Source organism: Macaca nemestrina, chromosome 7, assembly GCF_043159975.1.
Source record: "Macaca nemestrina isolate mMacNem1 chromosome 7, mMacNem.hap1, whole genome shotgun sequence".
Classification (NCBI taxonomy): Eukaryota; Metazoa; Chordata; class Mammalia; order Primates; family Cercopithecidae; genus Macaca; species Macaca nemestrina.
In genome coordinates this window covers 158,630,026-158,653,306 of record NC_092131.1, presented here as the reverse complement: position 1 = coordinate 158,653,306, position 23,281 = coordinate 158,630,026, and the positions used below count along the sequence as shown (strand labels likewise).

At 42.3% G+C, this 23,281-nt stretch overlaps 2 protein-coding genes across 10 annotated transcripts in view; one reads left to right on the top strand and one right to left on the bottom strand.

Annotated features, from left to right (window-relative positions):
* LOC105491444 (tubulin gamma complex component 4) overlaps nt 1-21,147 on the top strand; it is a 38,327-nt gene extending 17,180 nt beyond the window's left edge. The window contains exons 10-18 of one of the 4 annotated variants that reach the window (XM_011757931.3): nt 6,261-6,311; nt 6,741-6,846; nt 8,358-8,465; nt 9,165-9,303; nt 11,897-12,074; nt 13,024-13,158; nt 14,957-15,073; nt 15,688-15,827; nt 16,481-21,147. In XM_011757931.3, coding sequence (XP_011756233.2) covers nt 6,261-6,311; nt 6,741-6,846; nt 8,358-8,465; nt 9,165-9,303; nt 11,897-12,074; nt 13,024-13,158; nt 14,957-15,073; nt 15,688-15,827; nt 16,481-16,493 — 987 coding nt within the window. In that variant the 3' untranslated portion in view covers nt 16,494-21,147. Of the gene's footprint in view, nt 1-6,260; nt 6,312-6,740; nt 6,847-8,357; nt 8,466-9,161; nt 9,304-11,896; nt 12,075-12,284; nt 12,383-13,023; nt 13,159-14,956; nt 15,074-15,687; nt 15,828-16,480 lie in introns of those variants that run through there. The other 3 variants (XM_011757922.3, XM_011757940.3, XM_071067003.1) reach the window with 3 other exon arrangements.
* Nucleotides 18,494-23,281, bottom strand: part of LOC105493150 (tumor protein p53 binding protein 1) — a 110,081-nt gene continuing 105,293 nt past the window's right edge. For 4 of the 6 annotated variants that reach the window (XM_071066987.1, XM_071066988.1, XM_071066986.1 and 1 more), the window contains 4 exons: nt 21,027-21,121; nt 20,275-20,474; nt 19,307-19,452; nt 18,494-18,838 (listed from right to left, as the gene is read on the bottom strand). In XM_071066987.1, coding sequence (XP_070923088.1) covers nt 18,651-18,838; nt 19,307-19,452; nt 20,275-20,474; nt 21,027-21,121 — 629 coding nt within the window. In that variant the 3' untranslated portion in view covers nt 18,494-18,650. Of the gene's footprint in view, nt 18,839-19,306; nt 19,453-20,274; nt 20,475-21,026; nt 21,122-21,730; nt 21,905-23,281 lie in introns of those variants that run through there. The other 2 variants (XR_011606116.1, XR_011606117.1) reach the window with 2 other exon arrangements.

Below are 23,281 nucleotides of genomic sequence, written 5' to 3'. Positions count from 1 at the left end.
GAGTGCAGTGGAGTGATCATGGCTCACTACAACCTCCGCCTCCCAGGTTGAAGCAATTCATGTGCCTCAGCCTCCTGAGTAGCTGGGACTGCAGGCCTGCACCAGCATGCTTGGCAAACTTTTTTGTATTTTAATAGAGATGGGGGTTTCGCCATGTTGGCCAGGCTAGTCTTGAACTTTTGGGCTCGAGCGATCCTTCTGCCTTGGCCTCCTAAAGTGCTGAGACTACAGGTGTGAGCTACCACGCCCAGTAGGAACTTCTATTTAAGCAAGCCAGTCCATCCACCAAAGACAAACCTCTACAGGGGATTCTAAAAATAGAACTAAAAAGCAGTGTACTTCGCTCAGTGTCTGGAACTGCTAAGAGCATCAACTCTCCATGGGTTGGAAGCATAATAATCTATTATAAATATGGTTTCCCTTTCTAGTCACTGTCTCAAAAACTCCTGGTCATCACAGATAGAACTGTGTTGTAGACACAGAATGTTCAGTCTTAAAATGGCTGTGAAGTATTGTTTGATTTGATTCTTTCTGGGCAAGTAAATATCTAAATGACCCATGTTCCTGTCCTTTCAAAATTTTAAGACGTTGCCTCACCCCCATCTATAGGCCAAGGCAGGTTCTAGTCTAGAGGGGTTGATATCAGTTCCTTTCATTTTTGAAAATTGTATATTTCTGTTGTCTTATCATTTTTATTACAAATCTTTGGAAAATATAATTAATGGAGAAAAGTAAAATTGTACTGAGTGAATTATAAACAATAGGAAAAATTGTTTTTTTCTTGTGAAAGTTTGCTAGAAATTATGTTCCAATTTGTAAAAATGATAAGCAAACTGAAGCACAGGCTCTTTGGAGTTTCTTAGAATTGTAGCTAATAGACTTTGGAAAGCATCATTGCAACAATAACAGCCTACAGCAATGAAAAGAAATGGTGTGCCCTGAAGGAAAAGGGGGGAGTGTTTTGTAAATATGTGTTATATTTATCCCTTTTGGAATTCTTTCTCTCCTGTAAAAAATTTTTCCTTTAAAGTGTGTGTACTATGTGAATCTATTTCTGTCAAGTTCAAACACAGGCGAAGTGAACCTGGCGCTAGAAGTCAGGACTGTATTTGCCTTTGAGTCAGTGGGAGGGGCATGAGCGGGGCCTCTAGGATGCTGGAACACTCAGTTGGTTCCATTTCTTGATCTGGGTGCTGGTAATACAGGTGTTCAATTTGTAAAAATCTTCAAGCTGTGAACTTATGACTTGTACTTTTCTGTATGTATTTTAGTACTTAAACAAAAAGGTTTTAAAAATTCTGAAGTACTTAATAGTTTTTATTTTAATTATGTCTTTTGTTAGCTTTTACTGCTTACATAGAGAAATGGTGGTATTACTTTTTGTAGGTTAATCTTATACCTTGCAACTCGTTGAACTCTTTTTGGTTCTAATAGTCTGATTATATCAGTTGTTCTAAGCAGATGACCATACCATCTGCAAATGAGAGAACTTTCCTTCTATTTTTATGACTACTTTTTGAGATGGGGTCTTGCTATGTTGCCCAGGCTGGTCTTGAACTCCTCGGCTCAGGTGGTCCTTCTGTGAGCCACCATACCCAGTCCAGAGGTCTTTATCATAAGTAGATGTTGAATTTTATCAAGTGCTCTTTCTGTATCAATTAAGGTTCAGTTTCTTGCTCTGGGCTATTTTTCTCTTTTAGTCTATTTATATGATAAATTTCTGGTTAGATTTGGAGATGCTGGTTCTTCCTGAGATAAACACTACTTGATTGTGATGTTTTACATCTGTAATCACTAGTTGTATTAGTCTGTTCTTGTGCTGGTAATAAAGACATACCCAAGATTGGGGAATTTGTAAAGGAAAGTGGTTTAATGAACTCACAGTTCCACATAGATGGGGAGGCCTCACAGTCATGGCTGAAGACGAATGAGGAGCATAGTCAGGTCTTACATGGCAGCAGGCAAGAGAGCTTGTGTAGGGGGACTCCCCTTTATAAAATACTATAAAAAATATAAAAAATGTAATTTATTATAAAATAAATCACCCCTTTATAAGAGTGATTTATTCCCTCTTAGAAGAACAGCATGAGAAACACCACCCCCATGATTCAATCACCTCCCACCGGGTTCCTCCCACGACACGTGGGAATTATGGAACCTACAATTCAAGATGAGGTTTGGGTGGGGACACAACCACACCGTGTCACCAATGAAATAAGACTATACCCTTCTTTCCCTGTATTTTGCTTATGTGGATTTGGAATAAAGACTCTACGGTCCTCATAAAATGGGCTAGTTGGGTTTTGTTCTTTTTCTATTTTTTAAGAACAGTTTATATAAGATAGGAATTCTTACTGAAAGTTTGAATTTACCTGAAAAATAATCTAAGCTAGATATTTTTAGGAGGGAAAACTTAACTAGTTCAGTGTATTTAAAACCTGTTGACATAAACCAGTTATTTCTTGTATTAATTTTGGTATTTTCTAGGAATTTACCTATTTCATATAGATTTAATTTGTAAAAATCTGTAGTCATTTATGTTTTATTTATTTAGAATTTCTTTTTATTGTTTAGTCTTATTAGTCTTTTCAAAGAACAAGCTTTTGTTTTTATCCTTTTTTTCTTTTTTTTTTTTTCTTTTTTTTTTTTTTTTTTTGAGACAGAGTCTCACTGTGGCCCAGGCTGGAGTGCATTGACGCAATCTTAGCTCACTTCAGCCTCCACCTCCCAGGTTCAAGGGATTCTCCCACCTCAGCTCCTGAGTAGCTGGGATTACAAGCATGTGCCACAACATCCAGCTAATTTTTGTATTTTTAGTACAGATGGGGTTTCACCATGTTGGCCAGGCTGGTCTCGAACTCCTGACCTCAAGTGATCCACCCACCTCAGCGTCTCAAAGTGCTGGGATTACAGGCGTGAGCCACTGGGCCTGGCTTTTTCTTTAATTAAAAAAAAATTTTTAGAGACAGCTTCTTGCTGTGTCACCCAAGCTGGAGAGCAGTGGTGCAATCATGAGTCACTGCAGCTCAACCTCCAGGCTCAGTGGATTTCCCGTCTCAGCCTCCCAAGTAGCTGGGACTAGAGGAGCGTGCCACCATGCCTGGTTAATTTTTTTTTTTTTTTTTTTTTTTTTTTTTTTGCGATACAGTCTTACTCTTCTTACTCTGTTGCCCAGGCTAGAGTGCAGTGGTGTAATCCTAGCTCACTGCAGCCTCCAATTCCTGGGCTCAGGCAATCCTCCCTTCTGCCTCAGCCTTCCAAAGTGCAGGGATTAGACGCATGAGCCACAGCACCTGGCCTTTCATTCTCTTTTTTTTCCCAGAGACAGGGTCTTGTTCTGTCTCCCAGGCTGGAGTGCAGTGTTGTGATCATAGCTCACTGTAATCTTGAACTCTTAGGGTAAAGCAATCCTCCTGCCTCAGCCTCCTGAGTAGCTAGGACTACAGGTGCAAATCACCATGCCCTGCTAACTTTTAAACTTTTTGTAGAGACGGAGTCTCAGTGTGTTGCCCAGGCTGGTCTAGAAGTCTTGGCTTCAAGCACTCATCCCACCTCAGTCTCCCAAAGTGCTGGGATTACAGGTCTGAGCCACCACGCCCCAGCACTACAGTTTTGACCTGTTTCATTTCTGACCTGGGCCAGTTCACCCATCCTTAGGCAACCTGGTGGTCCCCCACTCCCAAGTGGTCACGGTATTGATGCCGAATTTATTGTGGACACCTAATAGGTGTAGCACACTATGCCTAGAATTCCTAGACTCAAGTGAAGCTTCTGCCCCAGCCCCCCGAGTAACTGGGCCTATAGGCATGTGCCACTGTGCCCGCCAGGCTTTTTCTTTTTTTAATTTTATTTTTTAAATGTATATTTTGGGGTCAGGTGCAGTGGCTAACGCCTGTAATTCCAGCACTTTGGGAGGCCGAAGCAGGCAGATCACTTGAGGTCAGGAGTTTGAGACCAGCCTGGCCAATGTGGCAAAACCCTGTCCCTACTAAAATAAACTACAAAAATTAGCCGGGTGCGGTGGTGCGCGCCTCTAGTCCCAGCTACTCGGGAGGCTGAAGCAGGAGAATTGCTTGAACCTGAGAGGCAGAGGTTGCAGCGAGCTGAGATGGCGCCACTGCATTCCAGCCTGGGCAGTAGAGTGAGACTCCATCTCAAAATAAAATAAAATAAAAATAAAATAAGAGATATATACACACACATATATATGTATATTTTGTTTGAATTCTCTGTTTCATTGATATCTGCCTTTTTCTTTATTACTTTCTTCCTTCGTGTTTTTTTTTTAGTTACTCTTAACCAGTTTGAAAGCTTGACTCCTTTATTTTTAACCTGTGTTTTCTGAGAAATATATATAAAACTTTGCATATTGTTTTTACTGTGTCTCACAAGTTTTTGGCATGTAGTGTTTTCATTATAGTCTATATAATTCTAATTAATTTTGTTTATGATTTTTTAACCAAGGAATTTATTGTTTTAATTTTATTGCATTATAGTTTGAGAGCATGGTCTGTATGATATTGTTTCTTTGGAATCTATTGCAGGTTTCTTTATGGACTAATACAGGGTCTGGTTTTTGTTTTTAGCTGTCCTACATGTGCCTGGAGAATGTATATTCTGTGTCGAGTGTAGACTTCTATGTATGTTCTAATTGTACATTTTGAGGATACCTGTGAAGCATGCGCATATTTATAATAAATGTTGTGCTTTTCCTTTTATTATACATATGTCCTCTGTATCACCTGTGATATATATATATAAAATACTCTTTTTTTTTTTTGAGACAAAGTCTCACTCTGTTGCCCAGGCTGGAGTGCAGTGGCGCAATCTCGTCTCACTGCAACCTCTGCCTCCCGGGTTCAGGCAATTCTCCTGCCTCAGCCTCCCAAGCAGCTGGGACTACAGGCGCCCGCCACCACATCTAGCCAATTTTTTGTGTTTTTAGTAGAGACGGGGTTTCACCATGTTAGCCAGGCTGGTCTCGATCTCCTGACCTCGTGATCCGCCCGCCTCGGCCTCCCAAAGTGCTGAGATTTCCCGTTGTCTTTTCCATTTGCATGCCTGTAATGACTAGTGAGGTTGAACATTTTTTCATGTGCCTCTTTGCCCATTTTGTATTGGGTTTTTGTTTTCTTGTTGTTGAATTTTGAGAGTCCTTCATGTATTCTGAATTTAAGTTCTTTAAGAGATATGTGACCTACAAATATTTTCTCACAATTTTTTTTTTTTGAGATGGAGTCTTACCCTGTTGCCCAGGCTGGAGTGCAGTGGCATGGTCTCAGCTCACTGCAAGCTCTGCCTCCCATGTTCAAGTGATTCTTCTGCTTCTGCTTCCCAAGTAGCTGGGACTACAGGTGCCTGCCACCTCGCCTGGCTAATTTTTGTACTTTTAGTAGAGATGGGGTTTCACCGTGTTAGCCAGGATGGTCTCAGACTCCTAACCTTGTGATCCACCCGCCTCGGCCTCCCTAAGTGCTGGGATTACAGGCATGAGCCACCGTGCCCGGCCTATTTTCTCACAGTTTATGACTTGTCCCAGAAGTTGTTAATTTTGATGAAATCCAGTTTACCTTTTTTTTTTCTTTTATGGATCATGTTTTTGGTATTATATCTAAGAACTCTGCCTAACTCAAGGATATAAAGATTTTCTCTTCTGTTTTCTTCCAGAAATTTTATAGTTTTCATTTTTATACCCAGGTCTATGATTGATATGCTTGGATCTGTGTCCCCACCAAAATTTCTTGAGTTGTAATCCCCAGTGTTGGAGGCAGGGCGGGGTGGGGCATGGTGGGAGATGATTGGATCATGAGGCTGTTTCTCATGAATGGTTTAGCACCATTCCCCTTGGTACTGTCCTCACGATAGTAAGTTCTCGTGAGATCTGGTTGTTTAAATGTGTGCAGCACCTCCCCCTTGCTCTCTCTTGCTCCCACTACTGCCATGTGAGATGCCTTTGCCTTCTGCCATGACTGTAAGTTTCCTGAGGCCTCCTTAGAAGCCAAGCAGAAGCCACTATGTTTCCTGTACAGCCTGCAGAGCTGTGAGCAACTAAACCTCTTTTCTTTATAATGACCCAGTCTAAGGTATTCTTTACAGCAGTGGGAGAACGGAATAATACATTGATCCTTTTGAGTGAATTTTTCTGTGTGGGGCAAGGTATAGTCTTCTTTTAATACATTGCTGGATTTGTATGGAACCATTCTTTGCAGGACTTCTCACTGTAATGAAATTTGTCCCTGTTTTGTTGGTTGTTTTCATAGCATCTCTGGAAGTTGATGGTAGAAGAATCCGATTTACTGGGTCAGCTGAAGGTAATGGCTTAACTGTCGTGATTCCTACAGTGATGCTGGTAGGCAGTGACTTGCATTCTCTGACATTTCCTGAGAGCACTGGTTGCCTATACCCAGACTTCCAGAGTCGACTCACTTGTTCTTATCCAAGTGAGCAAACTATACCTAATGCCAAAAATCTACTATAATACAAAGATTTGGGAGTATACTTTTTTCTGGTACATAAATATATATAATTATGTTGCTATTGAATAAATAATGCCAAATACACACCAGTCATCCTGCTATGTGGAACTAAGAATGCCTCTTTGAAATGCCAAATGCCTGTATCTTTTGTAGCTTGGGCTCAAATTGATGAAATTAGAAATTACTGTATACGTGTAATTCCTCAGGACAGTGAAGAGCTCCTGCCTTGCTTTACTGAATTGTAAATTGAAATTCTTTCCTCAGATCATTAAAGACTTTTACCTTCTGGGACGTGGAGAACTGTTTCAGGCCTTCATTGACACAGCTCAACACATGTTAAAAACACCGCCCACTGCAGTAACTGAGCATGGTAATTGTCTGTGACCCTGAGGATGATCAACTGATTGACATCGTAGGGTATTTCTTGGCTGCTGCTGACCCTTTTAAGGCCTCCTCCACATAAGAGCAGCCTGGTCAGTTACAGAGCAGTGGCTTCCAGAGATGGAAGGCCCTTGCAGGTAGGCTTCACGCTGGGGTCATTGGGAATAGTGTCTTGGCCTATGACCCTTCCTGGAAGAGCTGGAGCAGGCCTTCACACCAGGTGTTTTTTCTCATTGGATTACAGCCATATATCCTTTATGGGTCATATTGGGACTTAGTGCTGCTTGTAGTGTTATAGTAGAATTCTTTTGGTGTGAATGACGGAAACTCACCCAAACTAGCCTAGTTGGGAAAGGGAAATGGATTTGTTATTGTATCTAAAACCCCAGTGGGACAACTTGGATTCATTCTCTCTCTCGCGCGCTCATTTGCTCATTCACCATATCTTGTCTGTGTCTCTTGTGAGCTCTTTGATGACCTTCTGGAAACATGATCATGAGCAGCTCCCAGGAATATGCCTCACAGTGTCCTCTACTGAAGGAAGTGAGCCTCGTCCCTCTTGTTGCAAGTTAGAGAATGCTAGGGAATTCTCTAGGTTTTGATTGGCCCAGCCCACATCACATGTATCAAAGAGGTCAGACATTAGGCTATGCCTAGTTCAGTGAAGTGTCCACCCCTTGACCAACTGATGGCCATTTCCATTCATACTGCATGAATAGAGTTGAGTAAAGATCCAAAAAAAAGAAATGTGAGAAAATACATACACACAGGCTGATCATTTTTCTAACTCAGTAAAACCATAGATGTCCACTGTACTTACATAGTACAAATATAAGTACTTGTGGTTGCAAATATCAGAAAATCCAATTCAAACTCACTTAAGCAAAGCAAAAGGAAAGAAATAATGTATCGATTCTCATAACTGAAAAGCTCAGACGTATGATGGTTTTCGGCAAAGTTTGATCCAGTGACGCGGGTGGCACCTTTAGGACTTGGTCTCTTTCCATCTTTCACCTCTTTCTTCTCAGACAGGCCTGCTCTGTATGGTAGCAGACAGTCTCTAGCCAAGTTTACATCCTACTAAGCCCCTGTTTATCTTGAAAAAAGAGCTGGATTCTTTTAGAGTCTGAATAGAGCCTCTGGATTGGCCTGGCTTGGTCATGTTAATATCCCTAAACAATATAGCATAACAGAGTAGAGTATTACGTTCCATTTGATCATGCCTACATCACCCAGCTACCCCTAGAATCGGGTGTTGTCTAGCACTAACCCACTGGAAATATGTGAACTGTACTGAATAGGGATGATTCTCCAAGGAAAATCAGGAGGCAGTTTGTCAGCAAGAAGAGAAGAATGGATGGATGTTAGACAAATGCAACAGATGTCCACTGTGCCCTGCTGTTAGCACTGGGCATGTTGGGGGAGAAGTGGAAAGCTGGAGGAGTCTGGGTTTGTTACGGAGCCAAGCATCCTTGTCAGCCCCCGTGTTCTTTCTTGCAGATGTGAATGTGGCCTTTCAACAGTCAGCACACAAGGTTTTGCTAGATGATGACAACCTTCTCCCTCTGTTGCACTTGACAATTGAGTATCACGGAAAGGAGCACAAAGGTTTGCTGTTCCTCCCTGTCACCTTAGAGTTCCTGCTGGTCATCCATTTTCCCATCTCTGCTTCCATCCCCCACCATAGAAACCATATGATTTTGGATCTTAGAAATCAGGTAATGCAGTACTATAATTCTATAGAGAAGAAAAGGAAAGTCCAGAAGTCCATAGAGGCTAAGTGCGATGCCCAGGACATGTTTTTGGGGGGTTGGGTTTTTTTTTTGTCATGCTGCTGGAATGGTCCCTGTTTATTTCCAGCCCCCAGATTTTAAGGCTGAGGAAAGAATCTCTAGAAGACCTCCCAAGAGAACCTCACGTAAAAGTGTCCTTGCCCTCTTCTTTGTGTCCGCTGTAAGCTTCTAACATCGCAGACTCCAGTGAGCTCTGTTTTCTTTTGGAGACGGAGTCTCATTCTGTTGCCCAGGCTGGAGTTCTGTGGCACAATCTTGGCTCACTACAACCTCTGCCTTCCAGGTTCAAATAATTCTCATGCCTCAGCCCCCTGAGTAGCTGGGACTACAGCCACCACGCCCAGCTAATTTTTGTATTTTTAGTCGAGACAGGGTTTCACTGTATTGCCCAGGCTGGTCTTGAACTCCTGTGAGCTCTAGTTTCATTAATGTTATTCACTTGTTGAATCTCTGGTTCTAGATTAACCAAGTTGTTATCTTTTCTTTTTTTCTTTTCTTTTCTTTATCACAGCAGATGCCACTCAGGCAAGAGAAGGGCCTTCTCGGGAAACTTCTCCCCGGGAAGCCCCTGCATCTGGCTGGGCAGCCCTAGGTCTTTCCTACAAAGTACAGTGGCCACTACATATTCTCTTCACCCCAGCTGTCCTGGAAAAGTGAGTATTTCTGAGTTTCTCACAGGTAAATAACGACCCACCTTACTTGTAAGGGAAGAAACTAGCAGGACAGAATTAGCAAGGTGTGGTGGCACGTGCCTGAAATCCCAGCTACTCCAGAGCCTGAGGCAGGAGGATCCCTTAAACCGAGGATTTCAAATCCATCCTAGGGAGCGTAGTGAGACTCCATCTCGTAAAAAAAAAAAACAAGAATTAATGGGAGCAAGATAGCCACCCAAGTAGTTTTTAACAATATGTAAATCAAAAGTTGTCAACCCCTCCAGGGACTAGACTGATCACATTAATAAGTGGAGCTGCAGATATGAGACACGGAGTGGTGGGTGTTAGAATCAATGGGAGAGCATATCTACTTCAAACCATCGTTTTTTTAAATTGCCAAATAAGCAGCAGTTTGTAGGCCGCCAGTTTGTGAGCTCTGGAAAATAAGGTCTCAGGCACCATGTCGACATAATGGCCCTTGATAATTCCATCACACCTGACAAGGTCTCTCCCTCACTTTTGTAATATTTTTTGTTGATTGACTTGGGAAAGTCCTCCAGCCTGCATGTTTGCTGTGGATGTTAGCCCCTGGGGAGAAGACTGCCTCTGTAAGGGAGAGCCGACAGGGGCAGCCAAGCTTGGGGGTGGAACAAAGGAGCTGACCAAGCTGGAGTCTCCTGCTGTCAGGTCAGCCTCGCTCTTTATCATGAGAGCCTGCCAAGTGCTGTTGCTTGCCTTGGTCAGGACCTAATGTCCCCAAACCAGAGATCTACAGAAAAGAGGTAAGAAGCAAATGTGGCTGGTGGTGGCTTTTGAAATCTATCCTCACACCGTATCTAGGAACTTCCCAAACCCAACTACTGGTCAGAGAACTGGCCCCTGGCCTGGATGGAGGATTGAAGCTGTCATACTCTGTGAAGCCAGAGGAATGAAGAAAAGGGAAACAAAAAGGCCATCTCTTCTTCTAGCCGCCACTCTTGATCCTTCCTATTCTTCTTCCTAGCCCTCTCTACTTGTTTCAGGTAGAGAAGCTTAGGGTAAAATAGACTGGGCATAAACTGGAAAAGATGAGGCTGGTTCAGGAAGAAGATTCTATGGCAAATTCAGAGCCCACGGCCCAGCTAAGCAAGTGGCATGGACCCTGTGCAAAGAACTTCCAAAGATCCTTAGCTCCCAGAATCCTACAGGCCCACAGTCCGCTTACCTCCTAACTTGATATGCTCTCAACACCCTTGAAGAAATCAAGTTTAGATGTATTTTTTCATTTTCATTATAAAAATTTTTAAATATAAACAAAAGTATAGACCATAACAAAATCGTGTGTCCTCATTATTCACCTTCAGTAACCATCAACATTATACTACTATTATCTGTCCCTCCCCCACTTTTTTGTTAGAGCTGTATAAAGCAAATCACAGTCATTTCATTCTGCCAGTAAACAATTGATAAAGGCATATTTCAGCAGAACTACAATGCCATTATCACATCCAGTAAAATTAACAGTAATCCCTTATAATCTAGTATCCAGTCTACATTAAAATTTCTCCAGTTATCTAAAAATTGTCTTTATGTTTGGGTTTGTTCAAATCAGTATCCAAACAAGGTCTATTATTTCATTATGTTTGTTCCTTTAGAAATAGATAATTTTAAAAACCAAACAGAATGGGACTGTCTTCTGCAAGCCTGCCTACAGACAGGTAAATCAATCCTGTTGTACCAAGAATCAGCTGTTCTTCCCATGTGTCTTTTCAGTACGGAGTCTCAGCATTAAGCAGTTAGCTCCTGAGCTTGCAGGGAGGCAGGGGTCTATCTTAGAGGGAAGCTATTTTACTTCCTTTGGGCTCAGGGACAGAGAATCAGATTCCTCATAATCCTTGATTCATGATACACTATTTTTTTTGAGACAGGGTCTTGCTGTGTTGCCCAGGCAGCACATTGCAGCCTTGACCCCTGGGTTTGAGCGATCTTCCTGCCTCAGCTTCCCGAGTAGCTGGGACTATAGGTGGGCACCACCACACCTGGCTGATGTTTTAAATTGTTAGTAGAGATGGCGTCTCACTATGTTGCTCAGGCTGGTCTTGAACTCCTGGGCTTAAGCAATTCTCCTGCCTTGGCCTCCCAAAGTGCCAGGATTACAGGTATGAGCCAACATCCCTGGCCTGCTTTAAGAATTATAAAAAAGGCTATCTGTAATCTTTTGTGATTTACGTTTTTCATTCAAAAATCGTATTTTTGAATATGAGAAGCAACATGAGTCAGCCATTCAAAAAGGCATATTTCAATAGAACTACAATGCCATTATCACAGCCAGTAAAATTAACAGTAGTCCTTTATAATCTAATATCCAGTCCACATTGAAATTTCCCAAGTTATCTAAAAAATGCAGAGATGGGGTCTCATCTTGTTGTGTAGCTGGAGTTCATTCATTTGACTGCTATATAATATTCCATTGTATAAATTATAATTTATTTGTCTACATCTCTAGCCATTCTTTCCTTACTGCCTTTTTGTGAGAGGAGTGGGTGGCACAAAGTCCTAGAGCCTGTCACAGGGTGAAATTTTTATCTTGAATATCCTGTTGTTTCTGTCCTAGGTACAATGTTGTTTTCAAGTACTTACTGAGCGTACGCCGGGTGCAAGCTGAGCTGCAGCACTGCTGGGCTCTACAAATGCAGCGCAAGCACCTCAAGTCCAACCAGACTGATGCGATCAAGTGGCGCCTAAGAAATCACATGGCATTTTTGGTGGATAATCTTCAATACTATCTCCAGGTCTGTGCTGAGAGATGAGTAGAAGGAAGGGGTATGGAAAAATGTCTAGCAGGTTGGCAGGGAGTATTGAATAGGGACTGTAAGTTTGTATTTGATAAAATGGTGGGGTTTGAGAAAATTCAGGAGTTATATCATTAAGCATGTTTCTTAAAATAAAAAAGCATTTTATTTTATTATTTTTTAGAGACAGGGTCTTTCTTTGTTTCCCAGGCTGGAGTGCAGTGGTACAGTGATAGCTCACTGAAGCCTCAAGCTCCTGGACTCAAGTGATCCCCCTGCCTCAGCCTCTCAAGTAGCTGTGACTACAGGTACATGCCACTGCACCCAGCTGGTTTTTAAAATTTTTTGTAGAGGTGGAGTCTCACTTTGTTGCCCAGGCTGGTGTCAAACTCCTGGCTTCAGCCAGGTGTGGTGGCTCACGTCTGTAATCTCAGCACTTTGGGAGGCTGAGGTGGGCGGATCACTTGAGGTCAGGAGTTTGAGACCAGCCTGGCTAGCATGGTGAAACGCCATCTCTACTAAAAATACAAAAAAATGAGCCAACCGTGGTGGCGCATGCCTGTAGTCCCAGCTACCTGGGAGGCTGAGGTAGAAGAATTGCTTGAACCTGGGAGGTGGAGGTTGCAGTGAGCCGAGATCACACCATTGCACTCCAGCCTAGGCGACAGAGCAAGACTCCATCTCAAAAAAAAAAAAAAGGAAGGAAAAGAGAAAAGGATGGGGCAGGGGAGAGTGGTCAGCCAGGACATTGGAGGGAGGGGTTTTAGAATTATGCAAATAACTTCCTACAAGGCTGGGCAATATAAGGGTGTCTTTGGTCAGCCTTAATGTGACTTAGAAGGAAGATGAGTGGGGGCAAAGCATTTTCATTTCAATCTGTCAGGCATCTTAATGTCTTTGAGTGCTTAGAATATTCAAGGTGCTAAACTTTTTGTGTAATGTCTATCAGGTAGATGTGTTGGAGTCTCAGTTCTCCCAGCTGCTTCATCAAATCAATTCTACCCGAGACTTTGAAAGCATCCGATTGGCTCATGACCACTTCCTGAGCAATTTGCTGGCTCAATCCTTTATCCTATTGAAACCTGTAAGTAAGGCGCATTGGTTTCCTCGGACTGCTTCTAGCACTGACCATTCCCTTAGGCGCTTTGAGTTGACAGGATATGAAACCATCATTAAGCAATTATTCAAGTCCATTTTAAAACATTTTTTAAGAATGTATAAAGCGGCCAGGCATGGTGGCTTATGCCTGTAATCCCAGCACTTTGGGAGGCCGAGGTGGGCGGATCACAAGGTCAGGAGTTCAAGACCAGCCTGGCCAACATGGTGGAACCCTGTCTCTACTAAAAATACAAAAAGAAAAAAATAGCCGGGTGTCGTGGCAGTCACCTGTAATCCCAACTACTTGGGAGGCTGAGGCAGGAGAATTGCTTGGACCCGGGAGGCGGAGGTTGCAGTGAGCCGAGATCATTCCACTGCACTCCAGCCTGGGCAACAGAGCAAGATTCTGTCTTTGGGGATGGGGTGGGGGGGGAAAGAATGTGTAAAGCAAAACTAAAAAGGCATGTTAAAACAGGACCTAAGATGTCTTTGAATTTTGGAAATATGGGGTGTGGTGAGCAGCTACAGATGAAAGAATTATGTGCTTAAACCCTCAGGAGTTAAAGAAACTCAAAATCCTTGCTGACAATACAGAAAAATCAATGAAAAGCATATAGAGTTCACCTTCTTAGAAATCTTTTGGACCAGGATGGATCAGTCATTTCTAAGTTTTCATAGACAGCTAGAGTAGTGTTTCTCTCTCGATGTGTTTCTGTAAATTACATGTATGTCTCCTTCGTGGCAGTCATTCTCAACTTTGGCTGCACATTGGAATCATCGGGACCCTTTAAAAAAATCCAGATGACAGAGCACTTAAATTAGAATCCCTAAAACAGTGGGACCCAGCTACCAATTTTTTTTAAAGCTCACAAGCTAGTTTCAATTCCAGGATAAAGAACAGGAAGATTGAAATGATCTCTGGTAGTTTCTAATGGAACGGTCATGCCTCCTCTCTGACATGAGCTGGTTGTTATTCCTCAGTGTGCTACAGCACAGCCGTTACAGACTTTTAAAAATGTTCTGGTGTTTAGGGCTATTTCTGCTGCCCAGGAAGAGGAAGATATGTATTAATAAATGCCATTTCAGAGGGCTGGTTGAAAACAACCAAGAACTACTGTGATGGGTCGATGCTGTCCTTATGTGGCATAGATGTATCCATAGGGAAAAGCCGAGTATCAGAGCAGGTCATCATCATTAAATATTTATTGAGTGCTTACTGTATGCAAGGCACTGGGGATACAAAGAGGTATAATTCATGGCTCTGCCCTTAAGGAGCTCACAATCTAGTTGGAAAAACGAGACATATATATACATACAGAAATCATTAACAACACAGAGGCCTGAACAATTGCCAAGTGGACAACAGTACAGATAATAAAGAAGCAAGAAACGGGGTTCACTAAAGGCTACAGTGGGGAAGGGAGTGCTTCACTGAGAGAGTGGGACTTGAACTGGTATTAAAAAGAAGAGCATCCCAGGCAAAGAGAACAACACTCACAGCTCAGAGGCAGGAACACACTCTGCGGGTCTAAGAAATGAAGAGTTAAATGTGGCTAGAATGGAGGTTTGGTGCGGGGCTGAGAGAGTAATACTTGCGTACGCAGGAAAGGATGCGTTTGTTTTACACATATTGTATGTCTGAGGGGCTGGCAGGCCTTGCAAGTGACAGTGTCTATCCTCTCAGATTTGGGAGGTCAGCTGTTAATCAGACTGTTCTCCCAAATCTTTAATTTCATGGACGTACCTTCCTTCTTTTCCTAATGCCAACTCTGTTTCCTGGGTAGGTGTTTCACTGCCTGAATGAAATCCTAGATCTCTGTCACAGTTTTTGTTCGCTGGTCAGTCAGAACCTAGGCCCACTGGATGAGCGTGGAGCCGCCCAGCTGAGCATTCTCGTGAAGGTGCGTCTGCCTGGAAGTATGCAGCCTTGCCGAAAGGACAGAGGTGGTTTTGTCAATGGAGAATTCATGATCTTTCCTCTGAGTCAGTAAAGCATTTCCTCAATACACACACGTACAGAAATAAGATATAAAGATAAAAATGTTGGTATCAGTTGATTTTGAATCAGGTAATTACTGTGCCACCTCAGAGTGCTCAAAAATAGTTCAGTCCTGAATAGTTTATTCAGCCCATCAAATAAGCATTGGCTTTGTTCTAACTTCCTCACATCCTACCCCTCCTTACTTCCTTGAACTAACCCCTATCTCACTGAGATAATTATCTGCTTGTAATCAAAACGGGTTCTCCCCAACCCCAGTACTTGACAAAATACATTAACTGGAAACCAGCTACTAAATTCCTACTGGTGAAAGAGTACTTTCATAGGAAGTCATGCATGTATGGATTTGGTACAAGTCATTTTAAGAACTAATAGAAATAGGAATGTGGGAAGGCCAGGTGGTTCTGTAGAATTTTGAGCAAGGCTTTTCCAAGAAACTCCTCCCTCCGCCCCCATCCTCCATATGGAGAGTTGGTGAGCTGAAGTGGAATGACAGCTGAGTCCTTCTCTCTGCAGGGCTTTAGCCGCCAGTCTTCACTCCTATTCAAGATTCTCTCCAGTGTTCGGAATCATCAGATCAACTCAGATTTGGCTCAACTACTGTTACGACTAGATTATAACAAATACTATACCCAGGCTGGTGGAACTCTGGGCAGGTAGGAGCAACCCTTGGGTAACTCAGTAGACTTTTGTGGGTGACTTTTTAATGAGTTGCAGAATTCTAGAGCTGGAAGAAGACTTTAGCCATCATATAGTCCAAATATGCTCATTTTATATAAACAAGGTTTAGAGATAGAGGTGTGACCATCTTTAATAATTTTAATGAAGATTATTTTCTAGTAGAAGTCATCATCATCATCATAAAATACTAAAAAACCTGACAGTGAGATAGGTGTTAAGTCCTTTGCTAGGTTATGTATTGCTATGCTGGGAGGCAGTGTGCCTTCCATTCCCAATTCTGATATGAACTAGCTGTGCAGCCGTGGGCACCCCGCCTTGCTGGTCCCTAGCTTCCACATTGGTGAAAGGAGGGGACCACCCCTTCTAACTCTAAACTTTAAGTGAGATTCAGTGGTAGCTGGCTTCCCAGAGCTCTGTCATTCCCATTCAGAAAATCACTTTATTGTCCCTTCTCTCTCTAAAATGTCTGCAAGTAGACTTTTTTCTAAGCTATTTTAGCAGAAGAGTCAAAAGAAACTCTTGTTTTAAGACGACATTATTTAGACCACAGGTTGTCCTGATTCATATTTCTTTGAAGGCAGTCTTGGGAAAGCATGATACTTAATAAGGCTCTTTTTCTCTTTTGTAGTTTCGGGATGTGAAAAGTTATGGCTCATAAACTGAAATAACAGCCACGTTCCCAAGTTTGTACCAGAAGATTCAAAACAAACATCCCATTCTAGCCAAACACAAATAAGTATCTGTGGCCTAGTGATAGGACTCTACCTTTTCTCCTGGAAGCAGTTACTGAACATCCAGGAGTACAAATCCTTCCCATCATTCCCATGTGGAAAGGCCTGTCCCATCAAGGAGAACATGTGGCATCTCTGATCCTTTACATTGAGAACATTTGTTGGATATGTTCGTTTATTCAGTAGTCATTTATTGAGCACCTACTGTACATGCCTTGGTACTGTTCAAGCTGTGGGAGATATAGCAGTAAACAAACAATATAGAGCAGAAAGTTAAATATTTTATGGTTCATATGTGAAAAAGTAATTATGTTTATAAATAGGCTAACTGCTGGATGTTACCATCAAGTAAGAAAGCAACAGGTAAGATAGGCTTTCTCTCTCCCTATACCAAGTAGTTTATACCTACACAGATTGGGCAATTCTAGCTAAAGAAAATATATTTAAAGTATTTCTTAGGCCAGGCACGGTGACTCACGCCTGTAATCCCAGCACTTTGGGAGGCCAAGGCGGGTGGATCACCTGAAGTCAGGAGTTCGAGACCAGCCTGACCAATATGATGAAACCCCGACCCTACTAGAAATACAAAAATTAGCCAGGTGTGGCGGCATGTGGCTATAATCTCAGCTACTCAGGGGGCTGAAACAGGAGAATCGCTTGAACCTGGGAGGTTGCAGTGAGCTGAGATTGTGCAGTTGCACTCCAACCTGGGCAACAAGAGCGAAATTCCGTCTTAAAAAAAAAAAAAAGTATTCTCCAATAAAAAGGTCTTTAAGAAAAAACTGAGATCAAGTTGTTAGATTTTTAAATAGTGAAGACTGCAGGCCCAATTACCCATCTTACACAAGCCATAGGGGTTGAAGTTATCTTAATATGGCCCAGCCATCACTGGTAATCAATATTCCTATCAGTGTGAGTAAAAATAAATATTCATTGAACAACGCCCTCCAAACTGAAAAAGAATGCAGTGTTCTGGCATCAGTTTATAGTCACTGAATCTGGTCTTCATCACTACATCTACACACACAGGGAAGCTCTGACAACCTTTTTCCCTTCTATTATCAAGTAAAGATCACCCTTTCCACTGCTATCTCTAGAGCGGGAGTTGGCAAACGATGGCCTGCTGCCTGTTTTTGTAAATACAGTTTTACTGAAACACAGCCATGCCCATTTGTTTACCCATTGTCTATGGTTGCTTTCATGCCCTCACAGCAAAGGTGAGTAGTTGTGATGGATCAAATGGCCCACAAAGCCTGAAATATTTACTCTTTGGCCCTTTACAGAAAAAAACTTGATCCCTGCTTTAGAGAATGAGAAGCCATGAACGGGGATCAGTGATGCCAGAGGAAGGGAAGGAACAGCTTCCAGCCATTGTGACAATAATAATAATATTGGGTCTTTGACTAGAACTTGTAACATTTCCAAGTGTTCTCCCTTGTGCTTCTCATGTGTATCTTCCGGAAGGTCATTCCATCAAGCTTATGGTCACTGTCCCTTCATGGCAGTTGGTCCTTTCGTTCTCCCTTTAGCTCTTAAGTGGGGGAATACCCACAGGTCAGCTGTTAGTGATCTCAGCTCTAAAGAGAGACAGCATGAGGTCTTTCTTAAACTGTCAGGAAACAGAGCTGTGCCCAATTCTGCTCAACTTTTGGCACAACTGTTAATCTGGGCCTTCACCTACTTTAAACTGAGTTTTTGCAAGCACAGCGTTTTAGACACCCTGGAATAACCTTTTGGGAATGATGCCACAGAATAAAGTTCACTCTTAACTTTGCGATTTCCTTGACTAGCTGTCCTCCTAAAGTGAGTAAGCCTATTGAAAACCCCGAGAAAGTACTATGTTTGTCTTGTCATTTGTTCTGAGATTAAGCTCAAAGAAACAGATGAAGAAATCCCAGTTACTACAACCAAAGAGATTCAACATTTATTTTATCATAAAAGTTCAGCAAATAAAACTATATACAAGATCCATGCAAGGAATCCAGTTACACACAAGACACATTTAAAACCTGGTTAAAACACAATCTCCACGATAGCAGGGAATAAAACCAGTAAGACCAAGTATCTTTAGTGAGAAACATAATCGTGTTTATATTTTGGATGCTGCTTGAATCCAATTCTCTCCCCAACAATGAGGCACTGGATCACCCACTCTTGTGACACGACAGGCAGCTGCAATGCTTCAGCACACTTCAGCACCGAGGCTGGGCAAGAGGGGTCTGTCACCACCACATCAAATACCCCTAAAGCAATATCTGCAAGGAGCAAGTGAAAGTGAAGAAGGAAAGTACACTCAATTTAGCCCTCCATTACAAAGAGAGATTTGATTCTAACCAATACATCCCACTCTGCACAAACCAAAGCCCTATGTCAAACACACTGCTGATCATGACCAAAAGTAGAGGTATAATCACTATGTGCTGACCTTGTAGAAATATTTAACAAATATATGCCCAGTGCTTCATTTATGTTGACTCACCTCTTGAAGGTGGTACTTTTCTTCTCTAAGAAACATGGATACGGTCAACCTATTAGGCCTGCGCCTTGGACCACAAGGCCTGACACCTAGAGGTCTAAGGAGATCTCTCGAACAAAGATACACACACACACACACACACACACACACACACACACTCAGGTACCTTTGTTATGGGCACTTGAATGGTCTAAGGAGATCTCTCGAACAAAGATACACACACACACACACACACACACTCAGGTACCTTTGTTATGGGCACTTGAATGGTGCTGCTTCACAGAGGCTGCCCCTCCAGTCATGAGGATCTCAGACCAGAGCTCCAGGAAGTTCTGCTGTTGGTCTGATACCAAGAGTACCTTCAGATTCTGGAAAGGATTTTCACGGGGTTGCCTAGGAAGGAGACAGCGAGAGAGCCCTATGTAACTGGAAAGGACCTTAGCATGACAAGTAATATCCAACAAACCGCCTTTCTGCAAAGGGACTCATGTACATCTGAATGCTTTCAAAACTAAGTGCCCCATCAGGCATAGTGTTTCAAGCCTGTAATCCCAGCACTTTGGGAAGCTGTGGTGGTTGGATCTCTTGGGCCCAGGAGTTCGAGACCAGCCTAGGCAATATGGCGATACCCCATCTCTACAAAAAATAACAAATTAGCTGGGTATGGTGGCGAGTGCCTGTAGTCCCAGCAGCTTGGGAGGCTGAGGTAGGAGGATCACTTCAGCCTGGGAGGTTGAGCCTGCAGTAAGTCATCATCGTGCCACTGTACCCCAGCCTAGGTGACAGAGCAAGACTTCATCTCAAAAAGCTAAGCCCTATATTAGGGTCCCCCTTCTCTTCCTTCTTTCTGTGAATGACCTGTATTCCTTGCAATCCTGGCTTTCTGATTTCCATGTTTGTTCTGGGGCTGAGAATAATATGAATCATGCTCCTGAGCCTATATATTTTTAATGTTAGCTTAAAACTTAGTTCTCTAACTTTACAGGTTGAGAATATTGACCCTATATACAAATCTTCACACATTTTCAAAAGGTTCCTAGCCATTGTAACCTATGGAAATAAACTAAACTCCTGAAGGCATTTCAAACCCACTCAAATTTATCCTACAGACATTCCAATTTCTAGAAAGCTTTACTCTCTCACCTAGATTCTCTTCCCTCCAAAGCTTGCTGTCTTCCTGTCTATACAATTCTGGATGGGCTTTCAAATACTTACCAGTCCAGAATTCTTTGCTCCTCAAGGCTGTACCCAGCTGGCAACAGATAATTACGGTAGTTCTGGAGCTGGTTGGCATGGCAACTATCATGGACCCAGACATGAGACACACAAGGAATCCCACTGGCAAGGCACAGGAAGTACTTCCGGGTTCGACAATGCTGATCCGCAATTAGAAGACACTGGTAAGCTGTGTTACACTGGAAGACAAGAAGCAGAGCCAATGGGTTTGGTGACTTCTGTGTAAAGCTCCTAAGCAGCAGCCATAGTGAGCCATGAAGAGCAGATCTGAAGACTCCCAACTACTACCCAACGTGTGATTTAGTCTATCCTTCTGCCCAAGGCCACTCTTCTCACTGAAAGGCCCAAACGATTTCCACAGATGTTCTCTCTGCCTCACCTGCAGCATTCTGAGGACCTAAATCCTCAAGGGACAAACAAGACCTATGAACTCAGCCTTTCAGGCTAAGAATCAGCAACCCTAATAGGGGTTTCTACTACTAAACATAAATATCAATCTTCTTTTGTCCCAGCAACAGAACCAGAGCCATTAACTAACCCAAGGTCCTAACTTCTCTTCCCTATACACAACAAAAATTATATTTCATGCAACGACATTTTGGCAGTTTCTCAGTTCCTGAAATCTCTGGCTACTTTATCCAGGTTCCCCAACCCCTCTCAGGCCTCTTCTCACACAGCAAGTTGGCTCTTCTCATTGCCACTATATTAGGTTACACAAAGAAACTCCTCACCTGGGCTTCATTGAAATCTTCAAGGATATAGCCAGCCCCTGCTCGAAGCTGGGATTCTGTATACTGCTTGTTGAAAGGAGGAATTTCTAAAAATTCTACATTAAAAAAAATAAGAGAATAATTACTGAGTGGTTTTCTTACTTGCTACCTTATACCTGCTTCTTACTGCCCCCTTTTCACTCCCCAGCTATCTATCCACAGCAGTGTGTCCCCAAAGACAGGCCAAGGGCTTCCCCATGGGTCAGAAAGAGATCTGTCTTGAGGCCTTTAAAATGCTGCCAAAAGAAGGGACAAGAGCAGGAGGAATTGGGAAGATGAGGACTGGAGGTAGGTCCTAGACCTAAAAACATCCAAGGTTCCTGCACCGGACTGTTCACAGGGATGGGCGCACAACCATTTCCCACAGTGACATATTCCAACTTGAATAACCCTTACCATCAGGAAGTTCCCTTTGTGTCTATCCTAAATCTTTCCTGTTGAAAACTAAACCCCATTTCCTCTAGTTCTACCTTCTGTGGAGATGAATAGCTAATGAACACTTTATAATAAACCCTTCATATTCCCACTGCATCAGCCTTTTTACCCCGTTGTACACTAAAACTTTGATAAACCAGAATGGTCAATGAAATATGGGTTTAAAATTTTAACGGATTAAGTGAAGGTTAGAAAATCCTGTTTCAACCTTTTTATTGAAAACTATCTACCTTTGATGATCTTGAAGTACCTCAGGACACTGAACACCAATGACTGCTCTATAGTCTTGAGGGTGAAGTAGAAGATATGAGAGATGAGGCTGAAGCTGTAATGACCCTAGGCAATTAGAAATTGCTTCTTTTGACCAAATATCTAATTTGAGCTTGTTTTCTTGTCATCTGCTCCTCTCATATATAAATAACACATTAAAAAAAAAAAGAAAAGAAAAGCAAGACATTAGAGATTTTAGTTAATTAGGAGTTTTGGGAAATTAAGTTCTAATTAACTGAAATTTTTATCACAAATTTTAAAACCCAACCCAATCCAATGCGTAAGGTTCAATGCCAGTACCACTCCCCTTCCCCTTCACACCCAGTGGTAAAACCTACAGCAGATCCCTTGTGGAGACGGCTCCCCCTTCAGTGCCCTCGCTGCCTGCTGGAGCAGCCCAGGCAGTGCTGAGGCCCCATGTCAGGGGTCTCCATCTCCACTTAGTTCTGACTAGCCAACCTATTCACTTTTATTCTCTTTTCTTGATTCAGCATTCTCCACATTCTTCTCAAACAGAAATCCCAAAACAGAAACTCTACATGGTTTTAAGAAACTCAGAATATAGCAGAGCTGTTTCTCAGCTTTGTCTCGATATAGCACGTCACAATCTTCGCACCAAGATTCTACTGCTGAGTCACTGCCGGCACCCCGCACAGTCCTGCATTTTTCTCAAGACTTCTACTTTATGTCTGCTTAATCCAGGATGGGTCTATTTAGATGTTAATCCTTAATTATATTTCCTTGCATTTGTCTAATGAAGTATTACCCTGTCTAGGCAGTGTGTTTCTCTAATTTTTCTCGAGTAGTCTGGGTTCCAATTTCTTCATTTTTGAGGTATGAGTGCCCTGCCCAGCCAGATGCTAAAATGAATAGATTGTTAATCCTGCCATCTAAATCAAGTATGAAGGTACTAAATAAACCCAACTCCAGGGTCAATCCCTGTGTCTGAAGGATCTCTGATGGTGTGCCACCCAACGAGATTAGGTACCAAACTCATTAATAAATACATCTCCTAAGATGGATTTAAATATTTTACTGAGCTTCTGTTATAAGCTGGTGTCTAAGAATTCCCATTTATCTGTAACACCTACCAAACAGTTTCTTAAAAACTATAATTCTGCAGAGGATTGTTTTAGTATTAGATGTCTTCCTCCTTCTTGAGATTGAGAAACCCCTAAGCATTCTCATACACTGAAAATATCAAGGATTCTGGTACTGTTGGGCGCCAACATAAAGATACATTCACCATAACCACACTTTCTATCAGAAACCTGGAGATCCCTTCAAAAACACTGTCCAAATGCTTCATTTTATTTTCATGAGTGGAGTTTATTACATCTCACATAGGCACACACATTTTAATGAAACTGGACAGCCTGCATCTCATACCAGTCAGCTTTCTTGACTATGCTGAACCAAGCAACAGACAAAACATCTATAGAGCTGCCTTGTGAAGTCCTGGTTTCGAGTCCAGCAATATTGTATAAGGTGGAAAAAAAAAAACAAAACCA